The sequence below is a fragment of the Barbatula barbatula genome (genome assembly GCF_947034865.1).
Source record: "Barbatula barbatula genome assembly, chromosome: 2".
NCBI classification, from domain to species: Eukaryota; Metazoa; Chordata; class Actinopteri; order Cypriniformes; family Nemacheilidae; genus Barbatula; species Barbatula barbatula.
Genome location: NC_136767.1, coordinates 26891304 through 26913358, shown reverse-complemented (window position 1 = coordinate 26913358; position 22055 = coordinate 26891304). Strand labels below are relative to the sequence as shown.

The following is a 22055-nucleotide window of genomic DNA, read 5'->3' as shown; positions in this document are numbered from 1 at the left end:
AGCCGTTTTAAAGGGATAGTTTCTGTCTTCCTTAACTTTCCCTAAGATTGTTCCAAACCTGTATACATTTCTTTGTGCTGCTGAACACACTGTACTTTCTACCCTTGTAGACTTACTGCTATATTTAACTTAATTTTCCCTCTCTCCTCAGGACTTTGACATTGACATCGTTGCTGTTGTTAATGACACTGTTGGCACCATGATGACGTGTGGCTATGACGACCATCATTGCGATATTGGCCTCATTGTCGGTAAGTCAGTTTCGTGCGTTCTCGCACAGTAGCTGAGATCCCCGAGAAACGGCAGCTGTGGGTGTCAGCGCTGTTGTCGGGCCTTTGTGCAAGTGAAGCGTGCTTTATTTTACCGAAGCCCTTTTGTTCTCTTGTTTGTTTAGGTTATTGGTTAAGTGAATACCGGAGCATACAGTTAAGGGCTTTTATCGTGGCCTAACAACAAATTTTAGCTGGTTTGTTGAATATGAGTTGTATGGATTCATTTTTGACAATTGGTGTTCAGATGATTACAGAGGGTTGAACAAAAGCCCTTGAGATGTTCACCGGCTCTGTGTGTTGTGCAGCACCTGAGTTATTACACTTTCTAAATTGTAGGTAATTTTATCTCTCTCACACATTAGCTTACAATTACTGTGGTCTAAAATTATTCTTCGTCATGTGAAAAACCGCAGGTCTCTCGGCACCAAGGTGTTGAAGGGGTGCAGAAGTTTACATATGCAAAATAATATTTCAGGTGTTACATAATCAAATTGCATAATTTCTATAAGAATGTACACTCCCATGACGTCACAAATCTGTGTTATCCCTTTTATGGGGGATGCCATCTTGAGATCACATGACCTTCCATTTTATGCAATTACAGTAGCTGAACTGCTACAGCTACTACTAATAATGTTTACATATTTTGGGGGCTTTCAGACCGTGCTTAAGGCACTTTGAAAAAATAAACATAAAAGCACATGCCACCAAACTTTCATATTATTCCCCAAACTAGAGAATATTTAATGCAAATGTAAAAAAATTAGAAATTTGTATAGGCCGTTTCATCGGACGCGCACGTGCAACTGACCCCCTTTTTAACTCTAGTTTGTGTTTGACTAGTGTATAATAATATAACTTTTCATTTATGTTCATATTAATTTGTATTATTATTTTAATGTATAATAACTGTATTAAATAAACGATTTTATTGAATGTTCATTTTATTCAATAAACTATTTGTAGAATGGGTCCTGTAGTCCGGTCGCATTTAAACAAACCGTATGGTACATTTACACAGGGTTGTTGAGCTTGGAATCAGAAGTTTAGCCAAGTAACGGTTCTTCTCGGTTTCTTTTGATTGTTATCAGAAATTATCTACAGGCACTGTCTTGTTTGTGAATGTTTACCGGAAAGTTCAGTTGGGGTCACAAAAGTGCACATGCGGAGTAACGTTTGTTTATGTTGTTAAGCTGAAACCGCCTTTATATTTTCTTCCAAACGTTGGTCCGGACAATGTTATTTTTAAATAAATGCATATTTAATAAATTAAGCCCCTTGTGTACATATATGTATATGTGTTTTATCAGGCCATTTATTAAATATTTTGATATCCACTGTATGAATCTATGTATTGTAGGTTCTGTGGCTAGGGGAATGCCTATATCTTCAATATTCAATATTGACTGAATAATGTAATTTTAAAGATTGAATACGTTTGCCGGCTTGGCGCTGGATAAAGATATTAGAGGATATAGCGGCAAAAGATCAATTACATAAATGTTCCCGTGAGAGCACGTGTGATGTGATTTTCCGTTGTGTAGACGCGGTCCGCCAATTGAGGATGAGTGATCTATAAACACTGTCATGTGAATGGGAATAATATCATTAAGTTTTACTTATTCAGATTCGTAAGAATCCTACAGCTGCGGACAATTAGAATATAATTTAACATTTGAAACAAACTACAGTAAATGTTAAAAAGGTGAATGGTACAGACACTTTTTACAGCACCTCAAAATCCGACCATCAGGTACATATTGCAACCCGGTATCACAATTTCCAACACCAACATTAACAACACCATGTTATATTATATTAGGGTTATGATTTTACATTTATTCAGACGTCATTTTTTGTCTAAGTGTATCATTTCGTACACACAACTTGGATGTATTTGAGCATGTAACCCGCCCCGACTCTAAATCCTAACAGTTTGTACATTATACAATATAAAACACAACATATACAGGCAGATACTGCTACATATGCTCTTTATTCAAAGTGCAATTATTCCTAGTGTTGCGAAGCCAAAGAACAGACCCGGAAGTGATCACCTTCTCCATCCACCAACATTGGACTGGCTGCGCACAGTGACAGAATAAAAAAATTGCCCCCCGGTGTGTGAACCATTACGTTAACGTCGACTGTAAAAATGGCATTGGCTCTCGTGTGTCTTGTGACTGGGTGCGTCATTACACTAGCTGTCCCACTCCGGTTGCATTACATGCTATACTTAAACATGCATTCCTGGAGTGCGATCGTCAGCTTTTATAATCTGCTGTGCTCACAGAATGATATTTCCTTGTTGCAAGTTTATGTGGTTAGGAAGTGGGTAGGAGTGGGGTTAAGTGCTGTTAAATATCAGTTGAAGTACATTATTAAAGGATTTTCAAAAATCGTTCAGAGGCAAATCGTGACACTGACACGCATTCTCTAGCGCAGTGGATCCAAAACCTTTCAGCCCATGAACAGAGTGGCTAAAGTATACAAATATTGCGCGCAACAGTGAAAGTTCGGTCTATCCAAACACACGCATGACAACAACACAAAGAACACAGAACACATATTATCAAACATAATGACTTTATACCTATTTACTCATTATTTTACTTGTTGTTATACATAAACCATGAACTATTACTACAGATTTCATCAAACTGGTTCAAGTGCTAATGGATGTCCTCTTAATGAAAACACTGGCCTCTTTTCGTACCAGAGGACGATGTCCTTTCTGTCTGCGGCGCTTCTCCGCCCTCCTCCGCTGGCCTCCCTGCGTTGTCTTTGGTCGATATTAACCAACGTTTCATTTCGACAAATAAATATATCCTAAATTTAAAGCCTGAAAAACAATCTGTGTGCACATATGGGAAATGACAATGTTTACCGTGGTACTGTAAATTGACTTGCTGCACCTAACCTAATGTGGTACAATACAGTTCTTCTCTTAAGCGCCCCCCCAGTGGACTTTTATGTCTCAACTGTAGCAAGATGTTTCCCGATGGTACGTATTTGTGGCGCTGCAAAAAGTGCATAGAGGGATGTATTTCCTAGGAGACCAGGTTGCTGACACTTAGCACTATTACTGACAGATCTTGAGCAGAGACCGAAAGCCAGCCATGCCTTGTTCCCAAAGCGTTGTTTACAACTTGGCGATTGCAAAAGACTTATAGCGATGGCCTAACCATGGCGATATGTCATAGCCCAATTACATGTTCTTGCAGATGTGATTGTTCTTGAAAAGTGTGAAGGTGTTAGGAAGACCAGATGTTAATGCTTCCTGCTAGACAGAGAGTCATTAGGTAAGATCGTGCGCCATTAATGATACATGAACTCTCATTTCTAAAGGAAGCACACAGGTCCAATGTTGTTGTTCCTGACCTTTCGTAGGCACTTTTATTTTGCAGATAAGTAGTGGGTTGAAAGCACAGAAAAAGGCTAGACCTTCATGATGAAGGGTAATTATATATTCTGTGTCTTAATACAACTTCGCCCGGCTGAGCTTTCTAAATGGCCACAGTGGTGGATGGGAGTCGGTTTGTATTGATGGATTTTCACATGCTTCAAAAAATACAGCACAGTTAAAGTAGGTAGGTTACAGTCATAATAAATACGAAAATCTACCGAGAGCAGAGCAAATTAGCAAAGGGTTTAGGACATATTTATGCCGCAACCACATTTAAATAATGTCGTAAATACCAGTAAAATGAGTAAATCGCGTTGCATGATTCATTTGAATACTCTCCTCCCATTTTGCGTCTGAAAGGAAACACCTACAAATGCATATGCAGTAAGGTTAGCCAAGCGATTTTTAACTAAGTGTCTTGGGTAAGTCCAGATAGTACTTTTTTATCTGCTGTCAAAAGCTGTCGTTTATGGTATTATTTTTGTGGTGTGGACTTGCATATTAATAATATTAATAATGACACAAAGGAACGATATCATTGGGATCACATTCAGAACCCATTTTGTTTTATTCATCAGCTGAAAAACCGGAGCTGGAGTATTTTTCAGAACATTCTCCTACAATGCTGCATCACACTAGATATGTTCTTGTATTTGCCCTTCTGAAATCTATGGAAGAGGGAGTTTAGATATGCAATGCAAAACTTTAAAAAATAAAAACTTAAACCCATTTGAAACCTCAGTCATGGACAAGGTGCTATTTTTTAGTTAGGAATTACTCATCTGCTTCGGTCGATCCCAGTCTATTTATTCTTTGTAATTGATACGAATTGTAGATATACTGAATACATGAAATACATGTACAAGTGCGCAACAGGCCAATGGCCAAAACTGATTTTATACACAACATTTACTACTCTTATCTCTAAACTAGGTGCTTAGACCCTTCTAATTTAAATACCTTCTGTTTTCCATAGTGTTCTGTACTGTGGAAATTGGTAATAGTTAGAAATAATGTACCTCTCAGCCTCGTTTTGAAATCAGCAGGGCGGCAGGTTGAATGAGGTCTATTGACAGCAGGAAAGCAAAAGGAAAACTTCTTTACAATCCTGAGCCATCCATTTTCCACATTGATTAGTTCTCTGTAGTGGAAATTCTGATGGAATATCAGAGAATTCCGATGTGATGATTTCCTAGAGCCTAGATAAGTTATGGAAATAAAAATGTCTGACTAGCTCAGCTCTGAAATAGTTAAATATATCGACCATTAGGTGTGGGAACTCTGTAGTAAGAGGATGAGGGAAGATACTTTTCAGAACATACTCCTACAACGTTGAATGCCACTAGATATTTTCTTGTATTTGCATCTGCAATCTATGGAAGAGGGAGTTTAGATATGCAATTAATAATAAGTTAACACCCAGTGAATCTATGAAACATTTAAGTTTCCTCCCAGTTGATCGTATCGCCGTATGTGTCAGTTCAGTGAAAAGTGCATTGACATGGTACTTGTGTTAAATTGTTATTGCTTTACTATACAAAATAGTTTTTTAAAAGGATAGTTCACCCAAATATGACAATTTTCATAATTGACTCGCTCTCATGCCATCCCATGTGGATGACCTTCTTCCCAATGAACACAACTAGTCACAAGATGTGCTGTTCTGTATGTCTTCATTATTACACAATCTATCCATCTGTAAAAAGCTCAAAATATAAATCCTGTTCTCACACGGCTTTCGTTTTGCCGAAAAACTTTTACCAAAAATGACCAAAACCTTTTCAAAACCTTTTCAAAACCTTTTCAAAACCTTTTAAGGATAATTGGTTGTGTTCTTTTCGCTCTGACCCCTCAACTCAAAATAAATCTAATTCTTTGTGTTTTGTAGGTACGGGCACCAACGCTTGCTATATGGAGGAGATGCGACACTTGGAGATGGTGGATGGAGACGAGGGTCGTATGTGCGTGAACATGGAGTGGGGTGCGTTCGGAGACGATGGGGCACTTAACGAAATCCGCACTGACTTCGACCGAGAGATTGACGCGGGCTCCCTCAACCCAGGCAAACAGCTGTGAGTGACAGGTCCTGCTGCTGACACTTAGCGCTATTACTGACAGATCTTGAGCGGAGACGGAAAACCAAGCCATGCCTTGTTCCTTGAGCGATGTGTACAACTTGGCGATTGCAAAAGACACACCGATGGCCTAACCGTGGCGATCTTGCGTATGTGATTGGTCTTGAAGAGTGTGAAAGTGTTAGGAAGACCAGATGTTACTGCTTCCTGCCAGACAGAGAGTCATTAGGTAAACTCGTGTGCCATTAATGATACATTAACTCTCATTTCTAAAGGAAGCACACAGGTCCAATGTTGTTGTTCCTGACCTTTCGTAGGCACTTTTATTTTGCAGATAAGTAGTGGGTTGAAAGCTCAGAAAAAGGCTAGACCTTCATGATGAAGGGTAATTATATATTCTGTGTCTTAATACAACTTCACCCGGCCGAGCTTTCTAAATGGCCACAGTGGTGGATGGGAGTCGGTTTGTTTTGATGGATTTTCACATGCTTCAAAAAATACAGCACAGTTAAAGTAGGTAGGTTACATTCATAATAACCAAACCAACAAAATCTACCAAGAGCAAATAAGCAAAGGGTTTAGAACATATTTTTGCTCTTAAATAATGTGATTAATAAAACATTAGCCAATGAAATTGTTTCATTTAAAGGCATAGGATAGGTCATATAAAAATCATAAATCATGGACAAATTCAAGAAAATGCAATGCAAAACATGAAACAAACGGCCTGAGTCACATGGAGTTCTTGAGTTTGTTACCTTTTGAAGCTTGCGAAGCTGGTCATAATCCATTTCCATTGCAAGCAATAAACTCAAAACACTCTTCAGAAGATCAAACAAACTCATTGGGGCCTTGAACGACACAAGGATGTGTAAATATTGACAATTATTAAGTAAACTATCCCTTTTCAGGGCTCTCACATAAAATGTAAAACTGCAGCACGCAGGCTTTGTATGAATATACCCAACGTTATAATCTGCTGGTGTGGACACGAGTATGTGACCCTGGACAACAAAAACAGTCATAAGGATCATACATTTTAGAAATTAGCATTTATACATCATCAGAAAGCTGAATAAATAAGCTTTCCATTGATGCCATTTTTGTTAGCGATTTTGTTGCATCCACTTAGGTTTTGATACTGTATTTAATTACGGTAGGAAATTTACTAAATATTTTCATGGAAGATGATCATTACTTAATATCCAAATAATCTTTAGCATAAAAGAAAAATAGATCATTTTGATCCATACAATGTATTGTTGGCTATTGCTACAAATAATCCTTTGTGACTTACTTATGACTGGTTTTGTGGTCCATCTGTTATGGTTTTCATTTTTGGGCTGAGCTTTTCTAAAAGTGGTTGCTAGGCTCTACATTAAAAATACCAAAGTGTGAGCGATAATAACATGTGAAATGCTTTCTTTAGTTGTCATTCAACAGAACAGCACTTGTTATGATCAGTAGAGGTGATGTTTTTTATCAATCTATTCTTAATAATTTATTCTTTAGGCTGCTCGACGCCTGCGGACGCACATGTTTTTCACTTTTCTCCTACCCTTCTGATTGCTGGTACAATCTTCCTGAAGCGACCGGGGTTTCTTATTATGTTGTTCAAGAGTAAAACTATGATTTTTGGGGATCTCACAAGTTGCGCCTGGTGTAGGATCAGTAACTGTGGGTCTGAGTGCTGGATTTTGTTTTTGTGATGCAGGTTCGAGAAGATGATCAGTGGATTGTACATGGGAGAGCTGGTTAGACTCATCCTGGTGAAGATGGCCAAAGAGGGTCTGTTGTTCCAGGGTCACACCACGCCAGACCTGCTCACCACAGGACATTTCCAGACCTCACTCGTCTCTGCTATTGAAAATGAGAAGTTGGTACTCTTTTTGTGTGTGTTGTCTTTTTTGTGTTTTTTCTCTCTTTTTTGGAAACAATTTGCGCTGTCAAAGCAATAGACTGGTGGGTCAGGAATGTCGCCATTCTGGTAGTGGCAAGAATGCTCTAAAAAAGAACAAACCAGTTAACAGAGGACCTGTGTTTTTTCTGGATAACAAGCACAATAATGACAAGTATAAAAACATTTAGTCTCCGGCTTGATGCTCCATATTAAATACAGTAGTAAATAATAATATAGTAGTTTTGTAATAATGTCAAAGTTTAGACCTTAAAGCGGCCATAACTCCGACAATTTCTGTATATCTCATGTTAATCTTGAGCACTTACAGAATAGTATCGCACCCTTTAGTTTGATCAAACCCTTTAGTTTGATCACATTTATAGAAGACAGATACACCTGTAGGATTATTTGCGACATGCGAAAACATGCGACGCGTCATATCCAGAATCTTTTAGCGCTGGAACCTCCGCTCCATCTATCAGTTTCATCTCCAAATCCAATGGAACATTATATAAACACAAAACACACTTGAAAAACCCATTTTGTAATTATTGAGCTCTAGGAGAAAAAACTCATTAAATATGGTTCTCTTGTGAGAACGGACAACTGGAAGCCGGAGAGACCCGTTCCAGATCATCAATTAACAACCATATTGAGTTCTCTCTGTCTCCACAAAACCGAAGCGCAGAGACTGCTGAGGGGAACACTTCTGCTGTCTCCATTCAAATGACATGCTTGTCAAAATTACTGGCATGGGCCTTAAGACATGCTGTCAGGTACCCAACTTTGAACGTTTGTGCTATTTTAATCCAGTAGGTTTTATATTACAGTACCCTCCACTAATATTGGCACCCTTGGTAAATATGAGCAAAGAAGGCTGTAAAAATGAATCTGCATTGTTTTTCCTTTTGATTAAAAACGTCTACAATATTCCAACATTTCATTAAAGTAAAACAATTTGAAGCGGTATGAATATCACATTACGAATTCTTTTTTTCACCATTAGAAATTCTTATGCGTAAAATATCTCTCAAGTAGCACACAAAGGTGACTAGAAACGTGTTGTTTCACAGGACAATATTAGTAACACAAACCCCCTTAATCATTTATCACAATGGATAAAACCAAAGAATATAGTTCTGATGTGCAATTTAGTTCTGTTGAGCTACACAAAATAAAACATGGCTTTGATGAAATAGTTCAAACAAAAAAAAATTTTTCCAACATAAGGGCAATGATCAAGAAGTTTTAATGGATCGGAGATGTTGAAAATCAGCTTGAAACAGGGTGTGTGTCTATACTGCCCCAATGCACAGCGAGGATAAGAATTTGAGTGGCCAAAGAATCTTCAAAGACCACAGATGGAATCAGTTGAATTTTGGGGTCAGAAAGCATTCAATGAAAATAAAGGAAAACTGCAGCTCCATCGCCACAAGTTGTTTGGGACACTGTTCAAGAAACAAGTCTTCTGCTCTGATGCGAAAGGTCTGAAAAAAAGTCAGGGACAAAATTGCAGACCTGCAGAAACCTTGAATAGGCCACAGACAGAAGCTTGGTGAGAAGGAAACAACAACCCACGTTATGGGGTAAAGATGATCATGAGAATTGCATGATTTCAAGACCGATCAGCCAAGAAGCTTGTTAATGACTTAAAGACCGTTGGGACAACAGTTAGCAAGCAAACCATTGGTAACACGCTATGCCACAATAGATTTAAATTGTGATGAACTGAAATAAGAGAGCACCAACACTTGAAGGATCGTAAAAGAGTTTCTGTATGAAGGAATGCAATGGACTCGAATGACTTGCCATATATACTCAAACCTCGTCAGATATAAAAGAAAAGACAGTTTTTCATGCTAATGAATGCTGCAGAACGTTTTTAATACAAGGGTGTTATTAATTATGACCAGGGTGTATTATATACACGTTTTTTTTCATAATGTGATATTCCTCCCACTTCAAATTGTTTTATATATTGGAATTTTGTAGATTTGTTTGCATGAAAGATCAAAAGGAGAAATGATGCAGATATAGTCTTTTTTGCTCATATTTCCCAAGGGTGCCATTATTAGTCACATATAATCACATTCCAATGACTCGATCTCTTTCGGCTGTTTGAACACGCTGCTTTAATTAACATTGTGTAAAACTAAAGCCTATAATTATGTCAACTTCAGTGATTATTAATGTAGTTCAACTGATTCTGAATAAGTTCTTTCAACAATGGGCTTATTATTAGGCGTGTGTGTTAAATTCTGAGTAAGGTACAGAACAAGGTTATTTTTGTTTCATTCAATTAAAATTGAGAGCTTCTGTTCATTGAAATCAAATAAAATATTTGCCTAAATTTTTTTTGGGAAAAACAAATGAACTGAAATAAGTTTAAAGCAGTAAAATTATAATAATAAACATAACATCCATTAATTGTTTAGTTTAGTTTATATAGCAACAAAAAAATGAAGCAAATAAATAATAAAATGATAAAAGCATAAAGAAAAATTGCTATAAATGTAACAAAATTAACTGAAAATTAAAGCTAATTTAAAATATTAATAAAAAACAAAAGCAAAACTATATCTGATATTGCAGGTGAAAATGCCTCTTTTTTTAAACTAGTCATTTCTATAGTCTATACATTAGTTAGAATAAGAGTTTTTGTTAAATTCTACATTTCTTTGCATTGGCTCCCTGTTTAGGGTTGATTTAAAAATGTTTGCATGGGTTAGCACCTCAATATCTATCTGAGATTTTAATTCCCTATTGTCCAGTGCGTGATCCTTCGCTCCTCCGAAACTGGTCTTTAGACTATTCAATCAAGCCGGTTTAGATCAATGGGTAATAGGGCTCTCTCTTCATTAGCTCAAATTATGGAATGCTTTACCGAATGAGGTTTCTTGAGTTTTGTATTTTATATTTATATAGTTTGTTTATTGTTCAATTATGCAATTGTGGATTGTTTTGTATTGAATTTTACTTGTAACCGCTTTGAGGTGCCATTTAAAGGCGCTAAAGAAAGTTCAGTCTATTAGTATTATAAAATTAAATTTTCCTTTCCAAATGTCCTTCATACTGACGGTTGAAGGCGAGGAGTTAACAGATGCTCCGCCCAAGCCATCTTATTTACGTCATCTGTGATGGATTGCCATTAGAGAGCGGAAGTGCATTTTCTGATTTTAAAAGAGAAGTTTATGAGGGCACATGAATTTTAAAGTGTATGGCTCACACTGATGAGCTATTTATAATAAACACGGCAATATTTCATAAACAATGATTTATGAATTTTTATTTCTCTGGGACTTTAAAAATGAAAAAAACGAAGAGGTTTTACAGTAAATTCTCATCAGATCAAGGAGGGTAAACTTCTGCAAGCTTGCACAACTATCGTGTTTTTAAACATGTGGCCTCTTGGTAATAAACTGTACATGCATGCCAACTTTAAGCTTTTTGTCTTCTGCAGAAATAATGAGGGTCTGGTGAGCACTGAGCAGGTGCTGAGAAGTCTGGGTCTGGACCCCTCGCCTGAAGATTGCGTGGCCACGCAGCGAGTGTGTCAGATCGTGTCCACGCGTGCTGCTCACCTTTGTGCCGCTACGCTGGCCGCTGTGTTGAGACAGATCCGGGACAATAAAGCTGCTGAGAAGCTGCGCACCACCATCGGAGTGGACGGATCCGTCTACAAAAACCACCCGCTGTGAGTTCTACGGCTGTGCTAATGTCCCGTCTAAAGTGTTTCTTTCCTTCTTAACAGTCTTTAACAGTCGGACTGCTTTTTTCAGGTAAAAGAGTTAAGTGAGGATTTTAATGCACAACGGTTGCCTCCGCAAAGTGCATTAAAATCATTTAATTCACAGCTTTTTTAATTCATATCCCATGGACATTTGCCAAGTTAAAGCTGTTCATTGATGTTTACAGTGTAATTTTTGATCAGACAAGTGAAAATGACGGTTATTTTCATCGGCTAATTTCAAACATTGATCAAACTGACTGGAACTACCCGTGCCAATCAGAATCGAGTATTCAAACAGACCATGGAATAGACCGTTTCATCGGACGCATGTGCCTGACCCGAAGTTAACTTCTGGTCTGTGTTTGGATATAATTTAGCAATTTATTCTAAATGTAATTTCTAATAATTAAAATTTATATCAATATGGTTTTATTTTGTATATTAACTGAATTAAATTAAACCTTCTCAAGAGTTAATGATTCTTTGCAGAGGTCTACTGGACGTTAAGACTGGTTAAGCTCTTGCTGATGGAAACACCAATAAATGCATTTTGGTAACTCTTTACCATGATGTTCCATTTGCTAACATTTGTTCACTAACTTACATTTGAAATAACAGATGCTATACCGTTCATAGTTTCAAAACGTACAAATACATTTTGAAAAGCAAAAGTTGTGTTAAAGTTAATTCAAAGTCATCTAAAAAATGTATTGATATGTTAGCCTTGTGGATATCTAGAATGAAGTAATTTAGTGTGCACCAAAACATTGTCAGAATTCAAATTTAGAGACCAAAAAATGATTCTGACTCTACGTTTTTGGTACGGTGATGCTGGACCAGCTGAGTTTTGTGATAATCAGACATATTTTGTTAGACAGGTTTAGTATAAAGGGTTTAGTACAAAAAACTGGCCGACCATTGAGATTGGCACTTTTGTTCACATGCCCGGAGCTGCTGAAGTAACAGTACGACACGACGTGATAGCGCTTAAGCACAAAACGGTCTTGCCGAGCACACATTGACGAAGAGGAAGCAAGATGAATTCTCTTCTCTGTGACAAGCGTATGTCAGAAGCATAAAGTTGTGAAGCACTGCCTTGTGTAACATGGTATTTATATTTAGTCATTTAACAATACCTGTTGAGAGAAAGAAAGAGGGTTAGTGTTTTTTTTCTCATTTGTCTGTCAAGTAATTCCGGAAGAGATGGGTGTTAAGTTGTGATAGATGTGGTTGACGGGACTGAGTAAGATGGAATGTTCCACCTGGAAGCTATTTCTGTTTTTCATTAAGCAGCATCTGTGTCAGGGAGTGAATTTGCATGTTCACTCTAATCGCCACTGAAAATCATTGGGGTATGAACGCCAGAAAACATCTCGGAAAACCGGTGTGTACAAGTCTTAACATGTCACATGTTGAACGTGTTCGGTGACATCATTGAGGAAGTAGCGCTTCGTTCGTTTTCAATATTTTAAATATTAACAGTCGACATGTAAGAATTTGACTCTTGAGGAATTTTTCTTTTTTTATTTGAGTTGTAGATGAACAAGAAAGTGAGACATGCTTGGTTAAAAAAACCTTAGAGAGGTTTCCTGTCCTCTAGGTTCCTTTTAAAGGAAAGTGAGTAGATAAAATTGGATGTCTAAGAGGGAAACTTATTTGACAAAGAAGGCACTACAGCATATCAGGAAATATGGGCTTGATTCTAATATACAAATGCATAGAAAAATCTCAAAGGAAATAAAAAGTCTTGTTTAATCCGTTGTTAATCTTTTGTTAGTCCTTTCATGTTTTTGACTTTCAGACGTTCTCTTGGGCCTTCATATGTGTTGTAATATTTTACCACTAAGCACAACTAAGCACAAAAGAAAAAGTTTTAAAAGTTGGATATCAGTTTTGGCCACATCTTTTAAGCTTGTAAATGTAACTGTAGATTATTTATAGTCTATAATAATAACTTTTCCTCTTGTTATATTTGAAAGATTGTCTTTATCCTTAGATCATATTTCTCAACAATTGTCTTTCTTTTTGTTCCTCAGCGAATAAATCATTTTAAAGCAAAATTTTCTGGTCCTTCTTTAGAACATTCTCTCTCTCCCTGCAGGTTTGCTCGGCGAATGCACAAGATGGTGAGGTTGTTGGTACCTGACTGTGACGTGCGTTTCATGCGCTCAGAGGATGGCAGCGGCAAGGGCGCTGCCATGGTAACCGCTGTGGCGTATCGGTTGGCCAAGCAGCACGCGGAGCGCCAGTGTGTTCTGGACACCTTACGGCTCAGCAGGAATCAGCTTCTGGAAGTAAAAAGAAGAATGGAGAAAGAGATGGCCCTCGGCCTGGCTAAAGAAACGCACTCCACGGCCACCCTCAAAATGCTGCCCACTTTCGTTAGGTCCACACCGGACGGAACAGGTCCGATTGAGCAACACAAAATTTGTACTTTGAGAAAAGTCATTATTTACCCCCGTCACTTTGGATAAACGTATCTGCTAAATGTTAATGTAATTCTGTGTTCTGCATTTACATATTACAACTTTTTTGAATGCCAAGATACGTTCATTGTATTAGTCTTTAATTGCCGTACAATGGCATTGTTAAAAGCACAATCCGAATTAAACAGACATGAATTAACATTATTGGAACTTGTTCAAAGATGGACATAAATAGTAGTCGATTTGGACTGCGCAGAACCCTCTTTTCTTATCTCCATCATCCATAAATTGAAAAGGTTGATGGTTGTGTGAATCTTATACAGAGAGACCATCTGTGTCTCTGAATCTATTGTGCTTGCTCGGCAGAGCGCGGAGACTTCTTGGCACTGGATCTTGGCGGCACAAACTTCAGGGTGCTCTTGGTGCGCGTTCGAAGCGGGAAGAGACGGAGCGTCGAGATGCATAATAAGATCTACACCATCCCTCAGGACATCACGCAGGGCACCGGTGAAGAGGTACGTTCTCAAAGCGTCCTCCACTTCAATTTAACCCATTCAATGTGACACCAGAAGCAAACTTGAATTTTTTAAGTGTACATGAAAGTGTGTGTCGCATTTCAAGATGTTTCTCTGCAACCTTTTGAGAAAAAATATATTTTCGTTATTGAGGCTGAAGTGCTCTCACCTGTTTGCAATTTATTTGGAAGTGGTCACTGCACCACAGCAGAACAATCCAGCTACGTGTCCGTGGAGAATGGCAAAATTGAACCGCATATTTCCAGGCTTGTGACCAGATGTGACATAGACAATGCACTTTGCTCATATGAATATGTTGTCCTCACATGAGCGTTTTTGTGAATGGTTCTCCACAGTTATTTGATCATATCGTGCACTGTATAGCTGACTTCATGGAGTACATGGGTATGAAGGGGGCGTCCCTGCCTCTCGGCTTCACCTTTTCTTTCCCCTGTCATCAGACTCGACTTGACCAGGTCGGTTTGGAACACACACAAAAGCACAAGTTGGGCACAATTTGATTTCTGTGTTTGCACATAATGTAGCAACCCTTGATTCTGTCTCGTAGGGTATTCTGATAAAGTGGACGAAGGGCTTCAAGGCCTCGGGCTGTGAGGGAGAGGACGTGGCAACACTGCTTAAAGATGCCATCCATCGCAGTGAGGTCAGCACCGCCGCCCACCGCTCCAAAGTTTCTGCCGCTAGCACAGAAGTGCTGTGAAAGCAGTTTCTGCACTTATTAGCCACAATTACTGAGGCTTTTATAGCAAGATGTAATTAAGAAAACGTTCAGTCACACAGAGGATGTGCAGAATGAAAGCTGGATTCGCTCAGCCTCTTTGTTCTGCCTGTCTTTATTTTTTCTATCTGTCTCTCGCTCTTTGTTTTTCGGTGTCTTGTTCTTGTCTTTGTCTCTTTTTGTCTATATTTCTGTCTTTCTTTTTGTATGTCTTTCTGCCGTTCTTTCTTTTTGTATGTCTGCATGTATTTCTGCTTCTCTTTCTGCCTTTTTTGTGCGTCTTTCAGTTTACCTGTCAGTCTTTCTGTTTCTCATATGTTCTTGGCTTCAGACGCAGACTGAAGTGGAGAATGAAATGTTTATCAGGCAAGAAAGAATAAGACAGACAAGTATTTAGACACTGATGTTAACACCGTTTTTATTAGTATGATGAAAACCAGACGGAAAGTTGATATCAATTTGTATAGCCAGTGTAGAGGAATTCATTAACATGAATGGTGTTTCAAAGATGTTGAATGCTCTGTTGTGGGATATGTTGTGGAAGTGTTTTGGGTTAAGTGAATAAATAATAAATGCAAAAACATATTTTGTGTTTTGAATAAAACCTTGGTCTTGCCCTGTATCACAGGAGTTTAATCTGGATGTGGTTGCCGTGGTGAATGACACAGTGGGCACTATGATGACGTGTGGCTATGAAGACCCACAGTGTGAAGTTGGGCTCATTGTAGGTGGGTTCCTCAGGACTCTTTAGCTTCGGTTAGGAAAGCCATTGTCTTGCACAGTTTCCCTCCAGCCCTAACCAGAAGCCAATAATTACAGTTAGATAGGAGCTCATTTCAACTACACAGTATGTGTGTTCCCTGGGAATCGTTTTCGGTGACCTTTGTGCTAATAATGTAATACTCTACCAATTGAGTAACGTTTACTACAGCACCATTTGATATTAACATCTCTAAATACACATTTGGTCCACTGTATGTATAGTATGAATCGATGCATCTCTGTCTGTGTGCTTTAGGGACGGGCACCAATGCATGCTACATGGAGGAGATGTCTAACGTTGAGCTAGTGGACGGAGACGAGGGCCGTATGTGTGTGAACATGGAGTGGGGAGCGTTTGGAGACCGTGGGGAGCTGGATGATGTCTCAACTGAGTTCGATCGAGCTGTGGATGAGCAGTCCGCTAACCCAGGCAAACAGCGGTAAGACTTAAATCACAGATTAAATGCTTCAGCACGCAGAATGAAGTCTGTAATAGAAGTCTTTGTGTATTCAGCACAAAGAGCGTTAGACGGCCGCAACAACTGCTGACCAATTGAGCGAGTCTACAGGTTTTCTCACTGGTATCCCGTTACCTATAGAATTGATTTTTAAAGTGCCATTGCTGATATATAGTCAGCTCGTAATACCTTGGGTTTGTTCCAGCCGTAATGGTGGCATTTAGTTGACACCTGCAGCTCCACGAGGATCTCAGATGTGCCTCAACAATAGCGGCAATCAAGTGTGAGAAAACAATTGTTGATCTGTGCTGTGATGGCAATTTTCATAATGAACATCATGTAGATCTCGAACAAAATGTCAAGCAGCGAATTAGGTTTATTCTTGGCTGAACTTTCCCTGCAAGTGCTGCGTTTTCAACTAGTTTCTCCGTTTTGTTTTTTCACCTATTTATTTTTCGATGAGTTTGAAAATAAATAGATTTTACCTTATCATGCCTTAGTAAAGTAAACTTGTATGGTAATTTATGGAGTGACCTGCTCGATGGTCTATGGATAAATAAAGAAGCTGATCGCAGTTTATGTAAAAAAAATTTCCTGGTTTGTTTAGAAGTTTGATATTACTTTTTAAAGTGTGTATCGTTCGTTCGCTGGGAGAAAAATCACTACACAGCACTTGCTGGAAATCCTATAGCTTTCATTTAAAGGAGGGATCTGAAACAACATCTAGGTGCTCTGCTCAAGTATGATTGTAATAAAAATGAGAGATTTGAATTATTGATGGATTCATCTGATGCTTTCAGATATGAAAAGATGATCAGTGGCATGTATCTTGGAGAGGTGGTGCGGAACGTTCTCCTGGACTTCACCTCTAAAGGTCTGCTGTTCCGCGGAAAACTCTCAGAGAGGCTCAAGACCCGTGGCATCTTCGAGACCAAGTTTCTGTCACAGATCGAAAGGTGTGTGAATAGTCCGGATTCCACCTGCAGGCGTTGTTATGGAGTTTTCGGGGCCCCTCCGGGATATAGAGCGATGATAGTCAGATGCTAAGCACATTGTTTATCATTATGGATGCCTCAGGTGCTTCGGCACATAATGACATTGTTTCTAAGGACTTAATTTTGGATATTATTCAAGCTGCAGTGATTTTGAAACAATGTTTGCATATTTATTGCTATTTAAAGTCCATTCATACAGTTGTGATGTTTCATAGCAGTTAATTTATAGCTTGTTGTGTTGTGTGGGAGAACATACAGCGTACAGTTTGTGGCGGATGACTAACTGGATATTTTTCACAGTGACCGCTTAGCGCTGCGGCAGGTTCGCTCCATCCTGCAGCACCTGGGCTTGATCAGCAGCACGTGTGACGACAGTATTTTGGTGAAGGAGGTGTGCAGCGTGGTGGCCAAACGTGCTGCCCAGTTGTGCGGAGCTGGTCTGGCAGCCGTGGTGGACAAGATACGCCTGAACCGTAACCTCGATCAGCTTAAAATCACAGTGGGAGTGGACGGCACGCTCTACAAACTCCACCCGCAGTGAGTAGAGTGAATATGGGATTGAAACTCTTTGTGTGTGCAAATGCCAGATTCCATGAAACTGTGAAAAAGAGTGTCCCGCCTCGTAAGGTTACTATCATTTCATGCATGTTGACAAAATGTAAATACTGAAATGCTTACATCTGCTAAAAAAAGATTCAATAAATAAAATGTGTCCTGCTCCATTAGTTTTAATTTAAAAGGAAGCATCAACGCAGAAAGGAAATCCCGTAAACTGTTTTTATGTGACCAGTTTTATAGCCTTTCGGTTCATTCGCATCGATTTCTTCATTCAGTACATCACTTTTCTACTTTTGTCTCATCAGCTTTTCCAGCATCATGCGAGAGACTTTAAGGGACCTGGCGCCCAACTGTGAAGTTACTCTTGTCCAATCAGAGGACGGCAGTGGCAAAGGTGCCGCCCTCATCACAGCTGTGGCTTGCCGGATGAGGGATGCTGGAAAGTAGCGATGCTACATGTGACGAAATCATAGAACGTAACAGAAAATTGTCCGAAAATGGGTCTTCCAGACGACGCTCCTGTTTATAGAAGAATGTGTTTTATTTATTTTATTGTGTTGTCATGTTTCGGATCCGTAATAACGAGGATTTAAAGGGATATTTCCACCAAAAATTCGAATTTTGTCATATTAACCTTCATGCTGTTCCAAACCCATATGACTGACTTTTTCTGTCTAATGAAATTTTTAACAAAACGTTTGTGATCGACGCTTCTAAGAGGCCCTATTCTATTGTATTGTATTGTATTTAAAAAGGAACGTCGACAGTCCTCATAATTTCTCCTTACACTGTAGACTAAATTGCCGTTTGGAATGAAATGGGGGTGAGAAAATGACACAATTTCCATTTGTTGGCAAAATGATTGTGCTGGTGGGGGGTATGGAAAGTGAAGTATCTTTCTCAAAATAGCCGAATGAGATTTTATTGACATAAAACTGTAAATGGTGTAATTAACTCTGTCTGTTTCTATTGAATGTCCTTGAAATCATGGTTTCTAGGTCACAATTAACTTTACCGTAAATATGGTCCGATTCATAGTACACTGTTTCTTGTGTTAGTCATAAAGTGTCTGATGCTGAACAGGTTATACAACATCCTGATCTAAAGATAGCCTTGAGAGCAAAGATAACTTGATGTGGTGGGCTTAGATATTTACTGTCACAGAATTTTCTACCGAATAATATATACAAAATAAATGTATACAATCCAAAACCATGAAATAAATCTGTATAGAAACTAAGCAACATGAACAACTACTTGCTCTGTGTTTGGGTACACATTCTTTTTCAATTGCATCTCTCCTTTTTATGTTTAAAACGACAGCTGTAATAACTACTGTTAGATGCTGTGTATCTTTTGGATTCGCATCTTTTGTCGCAGCTCTTGTAGGATATGTCCTATTGATGAATGCTCAGACCTTATCAACATAGAGATTTTATGTTTAGAGTGTTTGGTGTGCCATTTTCTGTAAGAGAATATCGAGTCCCTGTCCTCACAGAATGTCAGCCTCTCATTCAAAATCATGCAGGAAAATGGTCCCTTTGAGTTCGGCAAACAATTAAGATCAATACAATCACTTTAATCTCGTATCGTTTACCTTCTCTTTCTCCCCAATCTGAATTAAATTGTTGGTCAGTTTGATTTAATTGTACAAAACAATTTGGAGAGCCAACAAAAAGCACTTTATAGTGCAAAAAACAATAGCGGATGACCTTGCAGGTTCCTCCAAAGTAATGCAAAACCATTTGACAAAATCGAGAGATTCTTCTGCGAAATGTCATCTATTTTTGTGTGTAATTATTGGTTCACCTCACAAGGCGTAGAAATATTCTTCCGGCTGAGATTCCTGCTGGGCACAGCATGGTCTAGAGAAAAGACAAATGATTTTCTTTTGTTTGTTTTGCCAGTTATGTGATAATAGTAGGTATGTTAATTGGTTTATATGTTAAGCTCGCATATAAAGTTGCGCATTTGAATCGCCTTGAGGTGATGAATGGTTATGAAGGTAGAATAGTAGCAAAACTCGAGAGCACGTAGATGTGAATTTGAGACCTTGTACAATAAATATTTGCACTTGTATGCTACAATTTACACTCACAGCTTCGATGTGAAAACCTGTAAATTAAAAATCTGAAGTTGAACGCTGAGATTTGCTCTCGCAGACAATAGTCACAAACCTGTATTTTGAATTTGAAGCTGCAGACAAGTAGTCACAAATGTGTAAAATGACAGACACAGCTATACAATGACAGACACAAACTTGAAATACATATTTGCATTTCTTCTTACATTCACATTCGCAGTACAACCTCAAATAGGCACTTGCAACTTCTCAAGTCTGTAGCAGTGAGGGGCGGGAGAGGCGGGGGACATTACTACTATTCTTGACATTACTAAGACAACATAAATTGTCATGTGGTTGGTTTTGACATTGGCTGTCATGAGGCAATTATAACTGTGTCATGAATATTTTTCTTGACCTCAACTACAGTGGTACAAATTTAATTTGTCATTAAAATGTTATAATGGCCTTACGACAGCCAATGTCAAAACCAACCAGCTGACAGTTTTTAATGTAATGTTAACCCTTAAAGCTAAGTGGTTTCTTAAGTTTGATACTTAATCTGCTATGTCATGTTTATGACATATTTGTGACAGGTTGTGTTGTCTTAGTAATGTCAAGTTGTTATGACATATACACTGACAGGTTATGATGTATTGGTTTATGTCAAGTTGTCATAACAAAGACATCTCACACAATGTCAACTGTATTTACACGGTATGTTATATGTGATGTATGTTATAATTTGAATAACAAATATTGTATAAAAAGAAAACTTACCCTCGGATCGTTATATCCCGCCATCGCGATGACAACCAAAGTGTCGCGAATGCGAGGCTGCGGGTGTCGTGACGTCATCGCATAGAAAAGAAGCCCGATTTCATTGGCTAGGTGCCAACCAATAAAACGACTCAATTGCAGCCACCCACCCCCGCCTCTCCCGCCCCTCGCTGCTACTGAGTTGCAAGTGCACAAATCTGTTTTGCAACTGATATATCGCGATAAGAGTAGCAAAAGTCGAAGCGCGAAATTTGAACTTGCAGTGACAGACTTGAGAAGTTGCAAGTGCCTATTTGAGGTTGCACTGCGAATGTGAATGTAAGAAGAAATGCAAATATGTATTTCAAGTTTGTGTCTGTCATTTTATAGCTGTGTCTGTCATTTTACACATTTGTGACTACTTGTCTGCAGCTTCAAATTCAGAATACAGGTTTGTGACTATTGTCTGCGAGTGCAAATCTCAGCGTTCAACTTCAGATTTTTAATTTACAGGTTTTCACATCGAAGCTGTGAGTGTAAATCGTAGCATACAACTGCAAATATTTATTGTACAAGGTCTCAAATTCACATCTACGTGCTCTCGAGTTTTGCTACTATTCTACCTCCATAAATGGTTGATCAAACAGCATGCGTGGTTTTAAATCAAATATTTTTCATCAATACTTGTGTTAATTGAAATGCTGATGGCTAGAATTTAATGAAGACCACATATTGATAAACTCCGTTCCTCTTTAGGTTTAAAAAAGTCTGTACATGGTGCAATTGGGCACAATTGTGTCAGTTGTTTTGCATTCATGTGTTTTGCAGAAAATGTTACTTGAACTCTACTCAATGACAGATTTGCTTTTCAGTATTCCCATCAGCTCTGTGCCTCTGAGCGTCTATTTATTCAAGCACTCAATGGACAGTTCAACTCATGAATTTTCACGGTTGAATCAGGTCGCCTACACGGCAGCTTTAAAAATGTTTCTGCGGTTAAGGGGCACACGTGTACGTAAAAGTCTCTGTGCATGTTAAAGGTCTTCATATAAGGTGCCATAGCCAGAAATTATTGAAATTGAAAACCAATAAAACAACAAATTTTTATGCAATGCAACCATAAAAAGTACATTCCATAAAAAATCCTTCGATTAAGTTTGCAAGGGTTCAAAATTACAAAAGAATTCGAAGAAAATGCAATGTTTTCAAATTATTATATTTTCTCCATTTTAGTCTATGGTTCATTTAAGTTTTTTTTGTTTCTGCTGTATTAAACAGCACTGCATGCAAACCGAACAAAAGATACAGCTATAACCGAGATTGTGTTAGTATAGATGTCAACGTGTGGTTTGTATGCGTTAACTGAAAAATGTGCATCACAAATCCTTCTATTCAAGT

At 38.4% G+C, this 22055-nt stretch overlaps 1 protein-coding gene across 1 annotated transcript in view; it reads left to right on the top strand.

Moving 5' to 3' along the window:
- The window catches only part of hk2 (hexokinase 2), a 32070-nt gene extending 12813 nt beyond the window's left edge, over window positions 1-19257 (top strand). Inside the window, exons 6-18 of the mRNA XM_079484083.1 lie at window positions 152-251; window positions 5567-5750; window positions 7468-7629; window positions 11114-11347; window positions 13485-13789; window positions 14176-14324; window positions 14681-14800; window positions 14893-14988; window positions 15692-15791; window positions 16082-16265; window positions 17084-17239; window positions 17579-17815; window positions 18142-19257. Coding sequence (XP_079340209.1) covers window positions 152-251; window positions 5567-5750; window positions 7468-7629; window positions 11114-11347; window positions 13485-13789; window positions 14176-14324; window positions 14681-14800; window positions 14893-14988; window positions 15692-15791; window positions 16082-16265; window positions 17084-17239; window positions 17579-17815; window positions 18142-18283 — 2169 coding nt within the window. The 3' untranslated portion in view covers window positions 18284-19257. The remainder of the gene's footprint in view (window positions 1-151; window positions 252-5566; window positions 5751-7467; window positions 7630-11113; window positions 11348-13484; window positions 13790-14175; window positions 14325-14680; window positions 14801-14892; window positions 14989-15691; window positions 15792-16081; window positions 16266-17083; window positions 17240-17578; window positions 17816-18141) is intronic.
- Window positions 19258-22055: the final 2798 nt, after the last annotated feature.